Here is a 19,611-nt window from a genome sequence, read left to right as displayed (position 1 = left end):
GCCAACGGACCCTTTGAAGTCCGCCTCGAGCCCCTCAGGCGGTGACACAACTAAGCATGCCTCTCACTCTGCCAAGGTGCAAATGTGGAGCGTAATGTATGACTAAGGCACATAATGATGGAACCCAAGTCTTTTAAACAGGAAAATTAAAATGACGTGAGACCCATTACTTGAGAGTAAATAACTGTCTATAAGTTCAGTTTTACATTCTTTCTGATGTAAATAATTTTCAAGAATAAGATTGACAACAAATTTACATGGAACAATTAACTCCAAGGCTAAAATAAGCGATGTCCCTTGACTGAGGGACAGTTGAGAAGTTTGACAATGGGTGATATAAACTCTCATGCTTCTGTGCATAAGTCAATCACTGACAGATGGGGCTAAGAGGATACTTCCCTTATGGCCATGTTATTCTATTATTGTCGACTACAGCAACAGTTCTCGACCATGGGTCCGTGGGGCTGAAACCCCAAGCCCCGGCGTCCCTTGCCGCAGGGCTCTGGAGTTTTTATAGCATGTTGAGGGGGGCCTCAGAAAGAAAAAGGCTGAGAATCCCTGGACTACAGGATTTCTTACATCTTCCCTAAGGCATCTGGTACTGGCCACTGTCAGAGGAAGTGGCTGGAGATTAAATGAATGACTGATCTAGTCAAGTTTGGCAATTCCAACTGTAAAAACCAAAACCTTGTCTGACCTCTGCATATTTAAAGGTATCTCTGAACTTTTTTATAAATGTAGCTAGTTTTCTTTAGTGTCATTGCCCAAAATACTGCAATTGCTGGGCAACTAAGATCCTCGTTTATTCTTCATAAAGTATTAGTCACTTTATAACATTTTAATTAATTTTCCATCATATTAATATTCGTTCACTTAATTGCTTTTCCCGCTGCTAAATGATATTTAAGTTATGGCTACTTTTTGTAAGCAATGGAGATCAGTTCAGGTGCTCCAACTAAGTCTCCAGATATTAATGGGGAAGTGAGAGTAGGGAGAAATAGGGCAGAAGAGGGCTGATGGCAAGGTATTTTTAATGAGCGATCTTTGACTTTGAAAGTTGCTCCCTCTTGGTCTGACAGCACAAATTTGTTGTCCTTCAGAGTATATTGCAAAAGCTATCTATATTTCTAAGTTTTGAGGGCTGGGGAAGAATCTGGAGAGAATGGGAGCAGGCAATCATATTAAAATGGTGACACAATCTCACAAGAACAAAAAAAGTTAATGAGAAATATTAAATCCATCTCAGAAAAGGTTGTTCCTTTGCTCCTTCTCAAGATGTAAGGCTGGAAGTTGTCAGCTTTAACTCTGAATTTTCTTTCTTTTATCAGTCAAGTTTTTGGTTTGAAATTCTCTTAGCTTGTATAGAGAAAGCGAGAGTGAAAGATTCATTTATCTTTTCATTAACAACATAATCTCATCACACAGGAGAAATGTATTAGGGTGTAGCACAATTAAGCTCGGTCAACAGTAACAAACAAGAATTTCAAAAGAGAATCACCATTTTAAAGGTTCTTTCATCAATATATGATCATGTTGCCAGTTATTCAAGTAATTGCAAAATGTGACATTCAGATCTCAAATATTCTTTAACTAAAATTTATTCCAATTATTTGCTTTTATTGCTAAAAGTAAATTTCAAGGGATTAAATTGAAAAAGTTTTTGACATAATTAAAGCAAACTTACTCTTTTTTTTATAACTACAAACAACATCCTTCAAAAGTTTAATTATGTTGTGAATCTTGAAAACTAAAACTATTTAAAGGCAAAACAACTCACATTTTAATACAGTGAAACCTCAGTTAACACAATTGCTGATATCTGGATATAAGATTAAATTTACTATACGTCTATTTATGAAAATCCCATATTTGTAGTAAGCACTTTGAAATTAATACCCGATTCAAGAATCAACATTTTAAATAACTAAGTCCCCCTCTGCTCACAAACACCAAGCAGAAAATACATAGTAATATTGGTTATCAACAGATATGTTTGAATAAAAACACAAGATCCTAAAGGAATCAATATAGTCTCATCTCCTTTATGCTGATGTTCAATTCTGTGAAATTGAAGCTACTTACAAATAAATTCTGTTTAAAGAGCAAGTCTGATAACCCTGTATTGACAGATGATCACTGCATAGCAGATACAGTACCAGTATGTCCTCCACAGCACGCATTTTCTGGATACTGTATTAAAGAAAATGTCTGTATGCTAAGAGTTAAAGGAATGCATTTGAAAGGTATCAAGGTTGTATAAGACAGACATTTTTCCAATGCATAAACTAGGAAATATGAGTTCTTTAATCCAGTTTCTCAAGTCCATAGTGTTTGTTTGTGGTTTCCTTTTATTGCAGACGCTGCTGCAAAGCCTCATCCCAGGCTAACAGCAGTATCATTCAGTTGAGTGGTTACAGACAGGACCAGATTTAGACAGATGCACGGGAAGGCCAACTTCTGGAATCATATGACTGCACCAGAATATCAGCTTTCATTTTTAAAAAGAGTTTCTAGGATGTGAAGAAAATCTCGAAAACAAACTGTGAATAAACAATGCATGTCTGCCTGAGTCCCCAAAGAGCCTGAAACAATAGCTCTGAGGGATGTGAACTGCTCCATTCATCTCAATGGAGTTTTAACACCAAAACCCCTGCACTCTGGAGGACTATACCAACACCACCTCAGTAGAGAACTGTAGGTGTGGAAGGAGAAAAGTACTTCTGCATGCACCCAAGCTAATACTCCAACAGTACAGGGAGTTACATAAGAACATAAGAACGGCCGTACTGGATCAGACCCAAGGTCCATCTAGCCTAGTATCCTGTCTACCGACAGTGGCCAATGTCAGGTGCCCCAGAGGGAGTGAACCTAACAGGTAATGATCAAGTGATCTCTCTCCTGCCATCCATCTCCACCCTCTGACAAACAGAGGCTAGGGACACTATTCCTTACCCATCCTTGCTAATAGCCATTAGTGAACTTAACCTCCATGAATTTATCCAGTTCTCTTTTAAACGCTGTTATAGTCCTAGCCTTCACAACCTCCTCAGGCAAGGAGTTCCACAAGTTGACTGTGCGCTGTGTGAAGAAGAACTTCCTTTTATTTGTTTTAAACCTGCTGCCCATTAATTTCATTTGGTGGCCCCTAGTTCTTGTATTATGGGAATAACTAAATAACTTTTCCTTATCTACTTTCTCCACATCACTCATGATTTTATATACCTCTATCATATCCCCCCTTAGTCTCCTCTTTTCCAAACTGAAAAGTCCTAGCCTCTTTAATCTCTCCTCATATGGGACCCATTCCAAACCCCTAATCATTTTAGTTGCCCTTCTCTGAACCTTTTCTAGTGCCAGTATATATTTGTTGCGATGAGGACACCACATCTGTACGCAGTATTCAAGATATGGGTGTACCATTGATTTATATAAGGGCAATAAGATATTCTCTGTCTTACTCTCTATCCCCTTTTTAATGATTCCTAACATCCTGTTTGCTTTTTTGACTGCCTCTGCACACTGCGTGGACGTCTTCAGAGAACTATCCACGATGACTCCAAGATCTTTTTCATGATTCGTTGTAGCTAAATTAGCCCTCATCATATTGAATGTATAGTTGGGGTTATTTTTACGGATGTGCATTACTTTACATTTATCCACATTAAATTTCATTTGCCATTTGGTTGCCCAATCACTTAGTTTTGTGAGATCTTTTTGAAGTTCTTCACAGTCTGCTTTGGTCTTAACTATCTTGAGCAGTTTAGTATCATCTGCAAACTTTGCCACCTCACTTTTTACCCCTTTCTCCAGATCATTTATTAATAAGTTGAATAGGATTGGTCCTAGGACTGACCATTGGGGAACACCACTAGTTACCCCTCTCCATTCTGAGAATTTACCATTTATTCCTACCCTTTGTTCCCTGTCTTTTAACCAGTTCTCAATCCATGAAAGGACCTTCCCTTTTATTCCATGACAACTTAATTTACGTAAGAGCCTTTGGTGAGGGACCTTGTCAAAGGCTTTCTGGAAATCTAAGTACACTATGTCCACTGGATCCCCCTTGTCCACATGTTTGTTGACCCCTTCAAAGAACTCTAATAGATTAGTAAGACACGATTTCCCTTTACAGAAACCATGTTGACTTTTGCCGAACAATTTATGTTCTTCTATGTGTCTGACAATTTTATTCTTTACTACTGTTTCAAATAATTTGCCCGCTACTGACGTTAGACTTACCGGTCTGTAATTGCCGGGATCACCTCTAGAGACCTTTTTAAATATTGGCGTTACATTAGCTATCTTCCAGTCATTGGGTACAGAAGCTGATTTGAAGGACAGGTTACAAACCATAGTTAATAGTTCCGCAACTTCACATTTGAGTTCTTTCAGAACTCTTGGGTGAATGCCATCTGGTCCCGGTGACTTGTTAATGTTAAGTTTATCAATTAATTCCAAAACCTCCTCTAGTGACACTTCAATCTGTGACAGTTCCTCAGATTTGTCACCTACAAAAGCTGGCTCAGGTTTGGGAATCTCCCTAACATCCTCAGCCGTGAAGACTGAAGCAAAGAATCTATTTAGTTTCTCTGCAATGACTTTATCATCTTTAAGTGCTCCTTTTGTATCTCGATCGTCCAGGGACCCACTGGTTGTTTAGCAGGCTTCCTGCTTCTGATGTACTTAAAAAACATTTTATTACCTTTTGAGTTTTTGGCTAGCTATTCTTCAAACTCCTTTTTGGCTTTTCTTATTACATTTTTACACTTAATTTAGCAGTGTTTATGCTCCTTTCTATTTACCTCTCTAGGATCTGACTTCCACTTTTTATCTCTCACTGCTTCTATTACATGGTTGTTAAGCCACGGTGGCTCTTTTTTAGTTCTTTTATTGTGTTTCTTAATTTGGGGTATACATTTACGTTGGGCCTCTATTATGGTGTCTTTAAAAAGTGTCCATGCAGCTTGCAGGGATTTCACTCTAGTCACTGTATCTTTTAATTTCTGTTTAACTAACCCCCTCATTTTTGCATAGTTCCCCTTTTTGAAATTAAATGCCACAGTGTTGGGCTGTTGAGATGTTCTTCCCACCACAGGGATGTTAAATGTAAATCAAGAGTTGCCTCTCCCCTTGTGGGTTCCCGTACCAGCTGCTCCAAGAAGCAGTCATTTAAAGTATCGAGAAATTTTGTCTCTGCATTTCGTCCTGAGGTGACATATTCCCAGTCAATATGGGGGTAATTGAAATCCCCCACTATTATTGAGTTCTTAATTTTGATAGCCTCTCTAATTTCCCTCAGCATTTCATCATCACTATCATTGTCCTGGTCAGGTGGTCAATAATAGATCCCTAATCTTATATTCTTATTAGAGCATGAAATTACTATCCATAGAGATTCTATGGAACATGTGGATTCACTTAAGATTTTTACTTCATTTGATTCTACATTTTCTTTCACATATAGTGCCACCCCTCCCTTCCCCCCTGCACGACTTGTTCTGTCCTTCCGATATATTTTGTACCCCGGAATGATTGTGTCCCATTGATTGTTCTCAGTCCACCAGGTTTCTGTGATGCCTATTATATCAATATCCTCCTTTATCATGAGGCACTCTAGTTCACCCGTCTTATTATTCTAGCATTTATATACAATCACTTTAAAAACTTGTCACTGTTTATTTGTCTGCCTTTTTCAGATGTGTCCGATTCTTTATGTGAATGTTTCTCGTCTGATCTGGCCCCTACATTATCCTCTTCCATCCTCTGCTCCTGACTATAACCTAGAGAATCTCTATCAATAGACTCTCCTCTAAGAGAAGTCTCTGTCCAATCCACGTGCTCCTCTGCAGCAGTCGGCTTTCACTCATCTCCTAGTTTAAAAACTGCTCTGCAACCTTTTTAATGTTAAGTACCAGCAGACTGGTTCCACTTTGATTTAGGTGGAGCCCATCTCTCCTGTATAGGCTCCCCCCATCCCAAAAGTTTCCCCAGTTCCTAATGAATCTAAACCCCTCCTCTCTACACACATCGTCTCATCCACACATTGAGACTCTGAAGCTCTGCCTGCCTACCTGGCCCTGTGCGTGGAAGTGGGAGCATTTCTGAGAATGCCACCATAGAGGTCCTGGATTTCAGTCTCTTCCCTAGCAGCCTAAATTTGGCCTCCAGGACATCTCTCCTACCCTTCCCTACGTCATTGGTACCTACATGTACCACGACCACCGGCTTCTCCCCAGCACTACACATAAGTCTATCCAGATGCCTCAAGAGATTAGCAACCTTTGCACCAGGCAGGCAAGTCACCATACGGTTCTCCCGGTCATCACAAACCCAGCTATCTACATTTCTAATGATCGAATCTCCCATTACTAACACCTGCCTTTTCCTAGTGACTGGAGTTCCCTCCCCTGGAGAGGTAACCTCAGTGCGAGAGGATACCCTAACACCATCTGGAAGGAGGGTCCCAAATATGGGAAGGGTTCCCTCTGCTCCCATTGACTGCTCTGCTTCCCTGGGTCTTTCAACAGTGCAGGGGCTGTCTGACCGGAGGTGGGACAATTCTACAGTGTCCCGGAAAGACTCATCAACATATCTCTCTGCCTCCCTTAGCTCCTCCAGTTCTGCCACCCTGGCCTCCAAAGCCTGTACGAGGTCTCTGAGGGCCAGGAGCTCCTTGCACCGAATGCACACATACGCCATACGCCCACAGGGCAGGTAATCATACATGCTGCACTCAGCGCAATAAACTGGATAGCACCCACTCTGCAGCTGGGCTTCTGCCTGCATTGTCTCCTGCAGCTACCTAGTTAATGAAAGGGTTTTGTTTAAATCAAGAAGTTTTGAGTGTAGTTTAGTTTACAGGTTTTAAAGGACAGCAAGTGAACCTTGCCCCCTTCCCACTCCCCTTCCAAACTCCCTTGCGAAACTCTCTGTTAGCAGCCCCAGTTTTCAAAGCTCCCGGGTCGCTTTATAAAGCCCTGGCCTTCTTGATAGCCCCGCCCACTGACTAAGGCTCAGCCAATTAACAGAGGCTTCTAGCAGAGTTCCCCCTGCTGCCACTCCTGCCTCTCAAAGGGAAGAGATGACTCATGGTGCTTCTCTTGGGTTGTGAAGAAGGTGGTCCCATGTTTATTTCCCCTGGCTCTCTGAGAATGGAGGGGTTCCTTGGTCACTATGTGACTAGTGCCCCAGCATGAACAGATCAGGCACCTCATGGTTCACTTTCTCTCATTCCACTCCTATCGATTTCAGAATTTCTTACTTTCTATTTGTCTGGGTTTTTTCATCAAGGTATCTGAGGGCTTAATGGAATATCTCAAGTATTGGAGTATCTCCTTCACTGAGTCAACCTATGGTGTTATGGGTCCAATGTCATTCTAAGAGTAAATGCTTACTTGTCAGATGCCTGATTTTATGGAGTATGTGCCATTCTGAATCTACTGGCTGGGCCCTGTGCTAGTGTTTGCAGTAAGTGGGTTCAAACTTTACAGCTGTGGTTGATCTGTTTTGTGACATGGAGAGGGCCATCACTCTTTGTACTGCTAAAATAGTTCAAACCACACATAGTTAATATCAGCTATTCTAGGTATAGACTCTGGAGAAGTCTGTGGCAATGTTATGTCTCAGCAATTCTTGCTTTGAGAAATCTGTATGGGAATGTCTACATGGCAACGTCATAGCTGGCTGCTACCAGGAGAGGAAAGACTACAAATAAAGACCACATGCTCTTGAACACAAAAGAATAACCAAATGAGTTTAACAGACGTGCACATGTTCAAATATCCAAAATATCTCTCTGTGTCTTGCATAGCTACCTCACGCTGCTGCCACGTGTTGCAAAGAATTTTCCATATGCTAAATGGAGACTGTTCCCTAATGGGAACCACTTGATAATCTGGTAGATTTCTAATAAAATATTATTTTTACTGTTTTTTTAAATAAAGACATCAAATCAATTACTTTTTTTTTTTAAACTAAATTTACTACAAAAGTAATAACAGTTTGTGGAAAATGACTTATGTCAGATTATTGTATTCTTAATAAGCAGCTGCTACAAATTTGGATATTAAGTAATTCACACTCTTTTTTTGTGTGCAAGGGCTGCATGATTTAAAAAAATTTCCATATGCCCCAATATGTGCCAGCGCTACTAGGATATCTGAAATCCAGCTGCTGTTATGATAATAGCTGCCAACTTTCAAACTACTGAAGAGAATAATGAATCGGCTTCAAGTCAGTTCAGATATAAATTGACATAGCTCCTAGCTAAGATGTGTGCCAACATAACCTCTTAATTAAAAAAAATAACAACAAAGGCATCACCATCCATTGTTTGAAAAAAATCAAACTTCTCAGAACAAGTAATTATAATGATGATAAAAAATAATGGATGCAACCTTTGCTCTTGCAAGTAACCCCATTGCAATCAATTTCCCTGCATAAGAATATCCGCTCACCTCAGTAAAGGTTGCAGGAGAGGGTCCTTCCATTTTTTAACAGTTATTCTTTGTTATGCCTCCTACTTGCCATGCAGCTTTTCGCATTTCACGCTTTATGTAGTTAAACCACTGTACTTTACAGTGATTTGGATAAGAAAAATTGGCACTCTAAATTAAGTGTGTGTAAATGAGTGAAATCCCAAACCCAGGGTGTAAAGTGAAGAACCTTCATTCATTCAAAAAAAACCCAAAACAAAACAACAACAAACCACACCCAAGCTAAGTCAAGCACAAACTCACACACAAATACCCGTATTTGATAGACAGACAGACAGAAAGCCAAAGAAAGAAAATGAGAAATAATTCTTTCAGATTATTATGAGTTTTCTGTCATTCCACATGGGAATATTAATTCAAAATAGGCCACGAAGTTACAAAAGTAATTGTAAGTAAGATATTTAGTGCCACAATTTGCACTTCAATCTTAGTACTTGATGTCACAGGTAAAAAAACCCAACAACTAAAAACCCCCAACTTACTTAATAGAATGCTAAACGTACTATTACTGGCTGTTAAAAGTGTCTTCCTGCTTAACATAACATCATTTGTCTTTTTGTTAGGGAAAATACAACATGTTTAGACACTTTTACTTATGTCAACATATATTCTGTCCTTAAATCGTTGCAATTCTTTTAAGGCCAACTCAGGGGATTAACATACAAAAGTAAATTTATTCCAGTTAGAGAACATAAAATACTACATAGTAAAAAAAAAATGTCCATTTATGTTATCATGAGTTGGACCATCTCCAGTATGCAGATTATACAATGCCGAAAAGCCACATTAAAGTTAAAGACTTCAGCAAAGTGAACTTGAAGCAATCTATATATAGTAGTTCAGGCATAAAAATAATCTAAAATTCTATTATTTGAAAAAGATTAGGAATCTATTGACAAATTAAAAGCATGTCACGCAGAGATGGACAGTATTTATGAAACTCAGGCAAATGAGCAAACCACATCAAGAGGTTTATAGGAAACTCAGACTTTGAAAGCTTTCTCGTACCTTAATTATGAGGTTGCAAGTAACTGCATTTTCAGCCACATGTTCTTGACATTGCAAAAAAAGAACACTGGTATTTTCTTGAGTATTAACAGACTTACTTTTCTTTAAGGAAATCCACTACCCGTTTGAAGTCTGCCACACAGTATTCTCTTTTCATGTCCATGAGTATGCTGTCAGAAGCAGATTGGACTGGTATGTGAAGAAAAGCATATACTCTTGGATGATTGAGAATCTTTGCCATTTCCTAAAAATTAGTCAGAAGAAAATATTTTTAGCCAATCATTAAAACAATGTACAGAAATCCCATAAAAATCACACATGCTAATGAGGGTCAGTAATGGGGCTTCTGATGCCCAAACTAAACTCAATTATATTGCCTATCCATGAGTCAGCAAGGACAGGAGGAGAAGTAGCAAGGATTATTCAGCAATAAAATGAAAGATTTAGGATTACACTTCACTTCAAATAGAATGTATCAAGAGAGTGCTGTCCTCTAACTAGTATTGTTTGGGAGAGACATAAATATAATTTAAGAGCGAACACTAGAGGCACAGAATTCCAGAACTCTGACTTAGTGTGATTAAAATCTTTAGCAGTGCTCTCAGAGTGCGCCTGTTTTGATTTTCTTGAAGGAGCAATGACTATCTCTTTTTCTGTGGGAGACAAACCAGCCCACATGCATTTGCATCTAAGTGCATCCTCTTTAGTTTCTATTTTGAGCATCTTTAAGATTGGCCATTTGCTAATTAAGGAAGAGCCAATGAGTTGCAGACTTGCTCCTCTACTATGTAGCAGTTTTCAGCCTGTAATACAAGCGCAAGAAGAAACTGGAAATTAAAAGGTGACAGTTGTAAAAGGGATAAAAATAAATACATTTATTGAGTACTTCGAAGCACAAGGGTGGACTTGAAAGGTGATGGGACATGTAATGGGATGAACAGAGGACATGGGGCCTTGGGGAAACAGGCTGTGTAGGGTCGTGGTTGGAATGTAATGGTCAGTATATGGGAAGATGAATGACGTAACTGCTTATTTCCTTGCTTTTTACAGCATTGGCAGGATATGCAATCTAAGTTAAAGTTTTTGGCTGCCCAAGTTAATGTGCCTTAAAGGGGTCTGATTTTTAGAAAGTGCTAAGCTAATCCCCCTCACCATCCTCCAAAACCAGACATCTTTAATGTGTCACAAATTGGGCACTCGAGAACTGAAATAACCTAAAACTCACTAGTCAGTTTTGGAAATCTTGGCCTTAAAAACAGTGTATAAATGAAGGAGAGAAGTAGTTACATTATTTGGTGAAAACATTTTGCCTGCCTTAACTAGATAAACCAAATGTAAAACATTAGATTAGTACAAATATTAATAAATACACCAATAAAGCAATACATGCACAACAAGGTATATGCAGCTAAACCAAGCTAACAGATCAACTCAAGGTACATCAAGCGCATTCACAGATAACACAAAAGTGCCACAGTGGACCTGTATTTTTTTGAAACATTTCTGTAAAAAAAACACAGAACCTGTTATCTAAACTTTAGATATTCAGATAACATAAGACTTGCATCCAACCCTCTCACCCCAACAAAACCCTAACACAAAGTTTTGCCAAATAAAATCACTCCCAGTTTTGCCAATCTCTCTTTACCTCTTCCCCACAAACTTTGGGAATTTGCATAAAAACATTTGCTATGAACCACCCCAGTTTTACAAAACCAAATACCTTATTTTGCCCATCACTAATGAAAATATTATTTTCCTTTATCAAATAAGGGAAACAAGGCAAAAGAGCTCCAGTATAAGTGATTAATTGAATACTGTTCCAGTACAGAATTCCTTTGCACAGCAGACTCTTCCTCTTTAGCCAGTTCTACTCCTAATTCAAAACAGTTTCCTCTGAATTATCCTTCAAAACTATACTGCATTTATGATACAAGTAAGTAATGGATAAGGAGTAAGGCAAAAATCACTAATTCGCCTCAGCATTTTTTGAAATTTTCTTAAAATGTGTCCCTGTCCAGCTTTTAAATCAACCAATCAATCCCCTCACTACGCAGCTAGTGACATTTGTTAGCTTTGTTTTGCTATCTTCCTATTCAGCTTCCTTTGTACAATACTTGCATCTTTTTGTGCTGACCACTGAATAAAAAAAAAAAAGGATTTAAGCTCCCACTCATATTCTCTAGCTCTCACATATAAAAGAAACATATTTTTTCATCTAGTTGTTCTAAGGCTCAGTGTAAGGCTCTTATATTTGAGTTGATTCTTCTTTGTCAATTATTTAATTGTTATTTTATACTTACAGTATGATACCACCCAGAAACCCCAATCAAAATTCAGCCCTTATTGTGTTAAGCAATATATAGTGGTAGACTTGGTCCTTTGTGTTCCCTCTTTAACTCATCCATTTCTGAAGTTATCTTTTCTTTGCTCCCTTCCCCCCTTTTTTTTGGCATAGTGTCTGCTTCTCTTTGAGACACAGAGCCCAGCTTTATAATCAAATGTTGCTTTTAACTTTTGAATAGCTTGAGAGGTTCTATAAAAATAAATAAATAAATGAATAAATATTCAAAGAATAGGAGGTGTAACTGCATGTGGTAAGGTTATATTGAATACTGGACAGTATAGGAGACTACACTGCAGTCTGATTTTATCATGAGTTGCTCAATATTTATTGTGTTTCTTAAAGCTCCTGCTCCCAGAGTTCTGTGATTATGTGAGAAACTCAACTTGCTTGCTTGCTTTTTTAAAGAAAGATTCCAGCTGTCATGACTGCAGAGAAAAGTGTGAAAATGTGAACTTCAAAGGCTCCAAAACTAGAAGACATTTTTTCTGCAATGACTACTCTAAACAAGAATAACCTAATAACTATTAACTCACAGTAACTTGAAGCAAATCAATGCAATTTGCATTTGACCTACTGCAGCACAGTGTACTAACAGGAAACTTAACTCTGTTCATTATAAGAGAGGAAGAGTTAACATGAAATACATTCAGCAGCTATATTAAAAAAGTCCCTGGCCAAAACTGCTTGTTCTAATTAGCTTTCATGGAAACCGCACAGGGCTTCTATGATCCTTGCAATCAGAGTTGCAGATTTGTATCAGGAACAAGAACATGACTATGTTCAGTTAATAAACTCATTTTGCTCAATTCTGTGCTAATATGTCAGAGGATTCCCAGCTTTAATTAACTGAACTGCTCCTCAACTGTCATTATGGGCCCCTGACTTTTCACAGAAAGAACCACAAGTGTAAGATCAGGAAGCTAAAAAATCCTGAGGGAATGCATGAGATGGTCACCTATGTGCTGATAAATGTCACTGACATTTTCACAGTACTGGTTTATATTTGGAAAAGACACAGGGGTCTCAATATCAAACCAAATGTATCTTTCAAAAAGCTAATTTTGTGTGTGTGTGTGTGTGTGTGTGTGTGCGTGTGTGTGTGTGTGCGTGAGAGAGAGAGAGAGAGAGAGAGAGATGTGTGTGAGAGACAGATGTACACATTATATACACAAAGAAGGCCAGGTTCAGAGCAGGCATAGAAATTGCATCTCATATGGATTTGCTATGAGGAGAGCAGACAGTGGTACTACTTTGTCAGATACTGCGATCCCATGAAGTATCTTTAGGGTCCATTGTTTTAAATGAATGGTTTATGTGTGATTGTGTTCTACTCCATGAGAGAGGGCTACCACAGCTCCTCCAGGAACTAAAAACAGTGGATGGTGATTAAGACAAACCAGCCAGGCTGTAACCCTCCTCCTCTCCCTGCACCCCCTCTCCCCCAAGAGGGAGGGGGTTTGGGGGGAGGGATAGCTCAGTTGTTTGAGCATTGGCCTGCTAAACCCAGGGTTGTGAGTTCAATCCTTGAGGGGGCCACTTAGGGTCCGGGGCAAAATCAGTACTTGCTCCTACTAGTGAAGGCAGGGGGCTGGACTCAATGACCTTTCAAGGTCCCTTCCAGTTCTAGGAGATAGGATATCTCCATTAATTTATTTATTTATTTTAGGTACCAGTGGATTCTCTGTTCAAACTGGATTCTCCAGAGACCAACAGACAAAGAATAGATTTTTGAATAAACAGCACAAGCTTACACTGATTCGGGGTTTTCATTTTGCATCTAAGACAGATAAATTACAACCGGTGGAAAACCCAGCTGTGGGTTCTGAAAGACTAAAACCTACCAGAGCCATAGGTGGAAGCTGGGAGTGATCTCTGGTAACCTTTTAAGTGTGCGTTCAATTTCTTTGATTGCTTTAACATATTCTCTGTAATGCTTTTACCTTAATAATAATTAATTATAATAATAATAAATGTGTTGGTTTAGAAAGAGCTGTGTAGTAACTGATAACTGCATCAATACACTGGTCATAGTCCTCAGAGAGAAAGCAAAGCACAGCTGCTGGCCTTTAGACAGACTGGCTTACTGAGGATATCACAGTGTAAGGCAGGGAGCTGTGCAGCCTTAAAAATCCCCGTCAGGAGTGAGTGAGATGCAGAGCCTAAACTGGGTGCTCTTGGTGGACCATGGAGGGGGAAAACAGGAGCAGTTGCCGTGAAATTTGACCTCTCAAGATTTTCATCAGGGGAGAGCAGCATTAATCTGTAAAGGGGGCTGCATAAGAGCCCATTCCAGTGGCGCATGCTGAATGGACATGCCTAACAAGTGCATCCTGCTTGCCTCAATCACAGCTTCTTCACAGACAAAATCGCCCCATTTTTGGTTTATGCTGGCCTTTTAGCCTCCCCCAGCGAAGAGTAGGTTGTACAGCACCTTTCTGCCACTGGAACCTCCCTTCTCTGTACACTTTCCACCTCTGGGGCCATCCACCACAGTTTACTTTCAGGGTTAACTTTCAATGTTGAACTGTTTTAAGGAGTCCTGTGCAAATTGCTTGAAATATGTTTCTTGAAAGGGTTTATTAATTCTCATAAAAATCAAAGACTTCCAGCTTTATTATCCAAAGCTCCATGGTATCTAACTAGTACAGACAGACATGATTTCCTCAAGGTTTTGACTCCAGGTATGGAAAGTAATCTGATTTAAAAGTATTATTCCCCATGCTATTCTATTTCACCAGCTATCAAGAAAAATGAGCTATCAGAAATGGTGATACGATAAAAGGCTTTGACTTGGATTTTGGAGTGAGTGTTGTCCCATCAAACAGCATATGAGTAAAATATTATTCATGTCTTGCAATTAAGACAAACTAAAGATGCGTTTTAGGTAGTGGTACCAATATACATATGTGATTATCTTTCTAAAAGCTGTGCAAGTATATGTCCACTTTAAAGTATGTATCCACTTTAAACGGAATAAGGATTGCAGCCTGCAATATTAAATCACCGAATAGCCTATAGCTGAGCCAGCAAAGTCAAAACACTAAATTCCAATTTAGGCTTTCAAACTGCTCATTAACCACTGTATATATAAGGTGAATGTCTGATTTCCTGGGTCTGTCTGTCTTCTTACTGCACACACTCTCCAGAGACAGTGCCCTCCCTGTTTTTCAGTGATCTGCACAAAACTCAGTGAGACAAAAAAGAGAGCAAGAGAAGAAAAGAGATCATGTCCAAAGAAAATACCAACACCACTGTTGGGGTTACTAATACATCAGTTTCAGTTGTCAAATCTTCCCTGATATTGTGATTTTCCATAACAAGCACTACAGAAATCGTAACTCTTAACTTCAGTGCATTTAAAAAACAATTGTGGACCTAACAGGTAAAAGAGAAATACTGGCCAGTCAGGCATTTCTCTGGGAATGCCTACACAGCACCGGGACCGTGCTTCTCAGTGCAGGTAGGCAGATATGCGCTAGCTCTGCTCATGCAGGGGTGCTAAAAATAGCAGTGTGGCTATGGTTGGAGAGACTGACTATCTGAGTACCTGCCCAACCCCCTGACTATGTACTCAGGTGTCTAGTCTGAACCACTGCCCATGCTGGCATGGACATACTGCTATTTTTAGAGCACTAGCCCAAACAGAGCAAGTGCATGCCTATCTGCACTGGGATGCATATTCTCAGCTGCTGTATAGACATATCCTCTATGTCAGGGGTCTCAAACTCAAATGACCAAGAGGGCCACATGAGGACTAGTACATTGGCCCGAGGGCCGCATTACTGACACCTCCCCCCCACCGCCGCCCTCACCCCCGCCCCCACTCCACCCCTTCCATGAGGCCCCGCCCCTGCCCCGCCTCTTCCCACCCCTTCCCTGCCCCCATTCCAACCCCTTCCCCGAAATCCCCACCCCAACTCTGCCCCCTCCCTGCCCCCAGGGGGTGCAGGAGGGGTGTGGTGGGGGCTCAGGGCAGGGAGTTGGGGTGTGGGGTGCAGGAGGGGTGAGGGGTACAGCAAGGGGTCAGGGTGCAATGTGCGGCAGGGCGCCCAGGGCAGGGGATTGGGGTGCAAGAGGGGTGCAGCAGGGGGATCAGGGCAGTGGGTTGGGGTGCAAGAGGAGTGTGGGGTGTGGCAGGGGGCTCAGGGCAGGGGGTCGGGGTACAGGAGGGGTGCGGTATGGGGCTCAGGGCAGTGGGTTGGGATGCAGGAGGGGTGCGGGGTGAGGCAGGGGGTCGGGGTGCAGGGTGTGGCAGGGGGTCGGGGTGCAGGGTGCGGCAGGGGGCTCAGGGCAGGGGGTTCGGCTGCAGGACGGGTTCGGGGGGCAGGATCTGGCCCAGCCTGTACCGGGGGCAGGGCAGGCTCCCTGCCTGCCCCCGCAAGAGGCTGGAACATGGGGAAGGGGGGGCGGAGGGGCTGTGTGTTTCTGTTGCTTGAGGCACCGCCTCCAGCAGCTCCCATTGGCCGCGGTTCCCCGTTCCCGGCCAATTGGAGCTGCTGGGGGCGCTGCCTAAAGCAACAGCCACACACAGCCCCTCCGCCCCCCCTTCCCCACGTTCCAGCCTCTTCCCGGAGCTGCGCAGGGCAAGGCAGGCAGGGAGCCTGCCCTGCTCCCGGTGCTCGTCCGGCCGCTCTGGTAAACACTGGGGAAGGGCGGGGGGGGGCTGCGAGGGGCTTGTGAGCCGCAGAAAAACGCCCCGCGGGCTGCGTGTTTGAGACCCCTGCTCTATGTCACTTGTCTTACTAGTGCTACTTTCCTTAACTTGCCCATTAAGATAGGAAACCGGGAGTCTGCAGTTGTCCATAAGGAGCTGGAACAGATGTACAAAAAGAATGTTTTGTTTGATTACTTAAAAAACCTGGATGTCAGGTTTCAAAGCCTATATGAGTTCAGCTGTTACTTGAAATTACTGCCTCAAAACTTGAAGATAAACAAGATTTCCCAGTCTTAACAAGTCTCACCTTTCATGTACTTAAAACTCAACCAGGTACTTTACAATACAGGCTTTATTCAAATACAGCTTTGCATTGAACAGTCATACTTAGCTAATCGTTACAGATATTCCCACAGCACAAATGGAATACAAAATATTAGATTTCATCACTTATTAAAAACTATTAGTTAGTAGCCCAGAGAGGATGTAAAAGGACACCATGGACTAACAGAGTCTACTTCACCGCATCTCTCATCTGTTTCCCGTTTATATTTTCACACAGCATTTTGCATTACTAGATTTCGTTGTATATTTCTGCCAGTAGAAAAAAAGAGTAATATACAACTTATTTGATTCCTATCTGTATGTAGTAAAGGAACCACATTTGGAAACTTCTGTCTTTAATCATAATAGAAACAGCTGACTGCCAATTTTCCCTCTGTTGTGGCATCTACTAATAACTACATAAAAATATTAGCTATATGTGAAGGAGAGAGTCAATGTAGGATCTAAAGGCCCACAGAACAGATGAATTTGTTTTAATCTAACTTTTCAGAACAATTGTTCTGAAGTTGAGACCTTGCAACGTTGTACGTGGGATGTCCTTCCATTTTTTATTCAGTTCTTAACACATGCAGCACATTAGACAGACACTGACAAAGATTTTTTTCAAGCCAGTATACTTTGTCATAACAATTACAACACACACATTTCACTAAACTAATACCTAAGAAGCAAATCAACCAGTCAACCTGTAATAAGAGCTTGCATATTAGAACTACATCACACAATGAAATATCAATATTCATGCTTCTGTACAAATGCCTGTATGACAATCCGTAGACTTTTTTCCTACTCTCCTAGCCTGGAAAAAATCAATTACTCTGGTCTTGTGTCATATGTAAGGAACGCTGATATTAATAACTGCCACCTATATAGCGTCTCCTCAAACACTCAGATCTAAAGAAACACTTGCTGTTTTATTTGTCATGTTCCCATATGGACAATCTTTTCCTTTCTGACATGTTAGATTGGGTCATATAATGAAGGGTCTCTGCTGACAGTTGCCTTTCAGATGCACATTAAAGTAGCTGGTGAACAGCAACACCAGCAGAATCTGAATGAGAATCAAGTGGCTGTGGTCTATTATTTAAGTATTGCTGCTGTAATGCAGTCCAGGAACAGATGTGATCCACTGATGCAGACACAGAAACAATGAGACATGTACACCATAGTATGATTAAATACAGAGGCTACAACTTTACTAAACCTATTAACCAATAGGGACCCCCCACCCTCATACTATCTAGCAGGGCTGTTCTAGCGCAGAATGGAACCGGACACTACTGGCCCTGGTTCTACAAAGCTGAGGGCAGGTATGAGGGCAATGCCTCCTCTACACCCTCAGGCCTGCCCAGGGACCCAAGCTGGAAGCCAAAGTCCCAGCATGTTTCCCTCCTCCATGCAGAAGGAGATGGGGGAGCCACATGCTGTATGAGACATGGAGGCATACCCCTCACCATGCAATGTCGTGCTTGGGACACATGCCCAAGCAGCCCATTTGGTTAGAGGGACACTTTTTAACCCCAACTGCACTGTGGCAAATGTTATTTAAACACTAAAAACAGACCTCCGAGATGCCACATATAAGGTAAAAAACAACATGCAGTTAGTCAATTTTGCCATATGGGAAAAACGCCTTTAACGCACCAACCAAAAAATTGCTGATCATTCTAATCCCCTTTCTCTAAATAATAATAATAATTAAAAAAACAACAACCATACCCCATAGCCACTCACTGTGTACTTTTAGTAGGGGAACTTTTAGTTGTGGAATAATTGGAAACAGTCCAGCGGAGGGCAACAAAAATGATTAGGTGGCTGGAGCACATGACTTATGAGGAGAGGCTGAGGGAACTGGGATTGTTTAGTCTGCAGAAGAGAAGAATGAGGGGGGATTTGATAGCTGCTTTCAGCTACCTGAAAGGGGGTTCCAAAGGGGATGGATCTAGACTGTTCTCAGTGGTACAAGATGACAGAACAAGGAATAATGGTCCTTGCAGTGGGGGAAGTTTAGGTTGGATATTAGGAAAAACTTTTTCACTAGGAGGGTGGTGAAGCACTAGAATGGGTTACCTAGGGAGGTGATGGAATCTCCTCCTTTAGAGGTTTTTAAGGTCAGGCTTGACAAAGCCCTGGCTGGGATGATTTAGTTGGGGATTGGTCCTGCTTTGAGCAGGGGGTTGGACTAGATGACCTCCTGAGGTCCCTTCCAACCCTGATATTCTATGATTCTATGACTCTAAGGGGGAACCAGGGGAAGCGTGCGTAGCACTGCCCTAGCTGCTTCTGGTTGAGTTCTCCCCGTTCCCCGGAGTAGGGTTTCCATTGCTCCTGGCTCCATCAAAGATGCACCCTGACCCTGGATAGTAAGGTGAGCGTTTGTTCTTCAGCTAGCTGCATATTAAGCTTTAAACCTGCCTCTCTTTTTTTTTTCTTTTTAATTAAAAAAATCTTTTTATGATCTACTCTGATTAAAAAATTAGGTTTGCTAATGTATAACTGATTCTTGCAACAAGCTTGTCTATACACAGGAACAGTTTCTCACTAAAGCTCTCAACTAAAAGCTGCAGTTGAAGCTGGCTACACTTCTTTCCACAAGCCAAAGCAGCAAATATGGTAGCTACCTGAGTTTTGGGGATTTTTATACAAGTATCTCCTATTTGCAGATATCTTAACAAGGATTTCTGAAATACTTCAAAAATGGAAAAAATCCCCCCACCCCAGCCAAAAATGAAATAAGATTCACTTACTTAAGTGTTTAAGTT

At 41.1% G+C, this 19,611-nt stretch overlaps 1 protein-coding gene across 2 annotated transcripts in view; it reads right to left on the bottom strand.

The window, feature by feature from the left end:
* The window catches only part of CDKAL1 (CDK5 regulatory subunit associated protein 1 like 1), a 648,436-nt gene that overhangs the window by 240,469 nt on the left and 388,356 nt on the right, over window positions 1-19,611 (bottom strand). For both annotated transcript variants that reach the window (XM_026660497.1, XM_026660489.1), the window contains one exon: window positions 9,602-9,747. In XM_026660497.1, coding sequence (XP_026516282.1) covers window positions 9,602-9,747 — 146 coding nt within the window. The remainder of the gene's footprint in view (window positions 1-9,601; window positions 9,748-19,611) is intronic.

This window comes from Terrapene carolina, unplaced genomic scaffold, assembly GCF_002925995.2.
Source record: "Terrapene carolina triunguis isolate 2854851 unplaced genomic scaffold, T_m_triunguis-2.0 Scaffold58, whole genome shotgun sequence".
Classification (NCBI taxonomy): domain Eukaryota; kingdom Metazoa; phylum Chordata; order Testudines; family Emydidae; genus Terrapene; species Terrapene triunguis.
The sequence above is the reverse complement of the archived record's forward strand: the minus strand, read 5'-3'. Positions and strand labels throughout refer to the sequence as shown.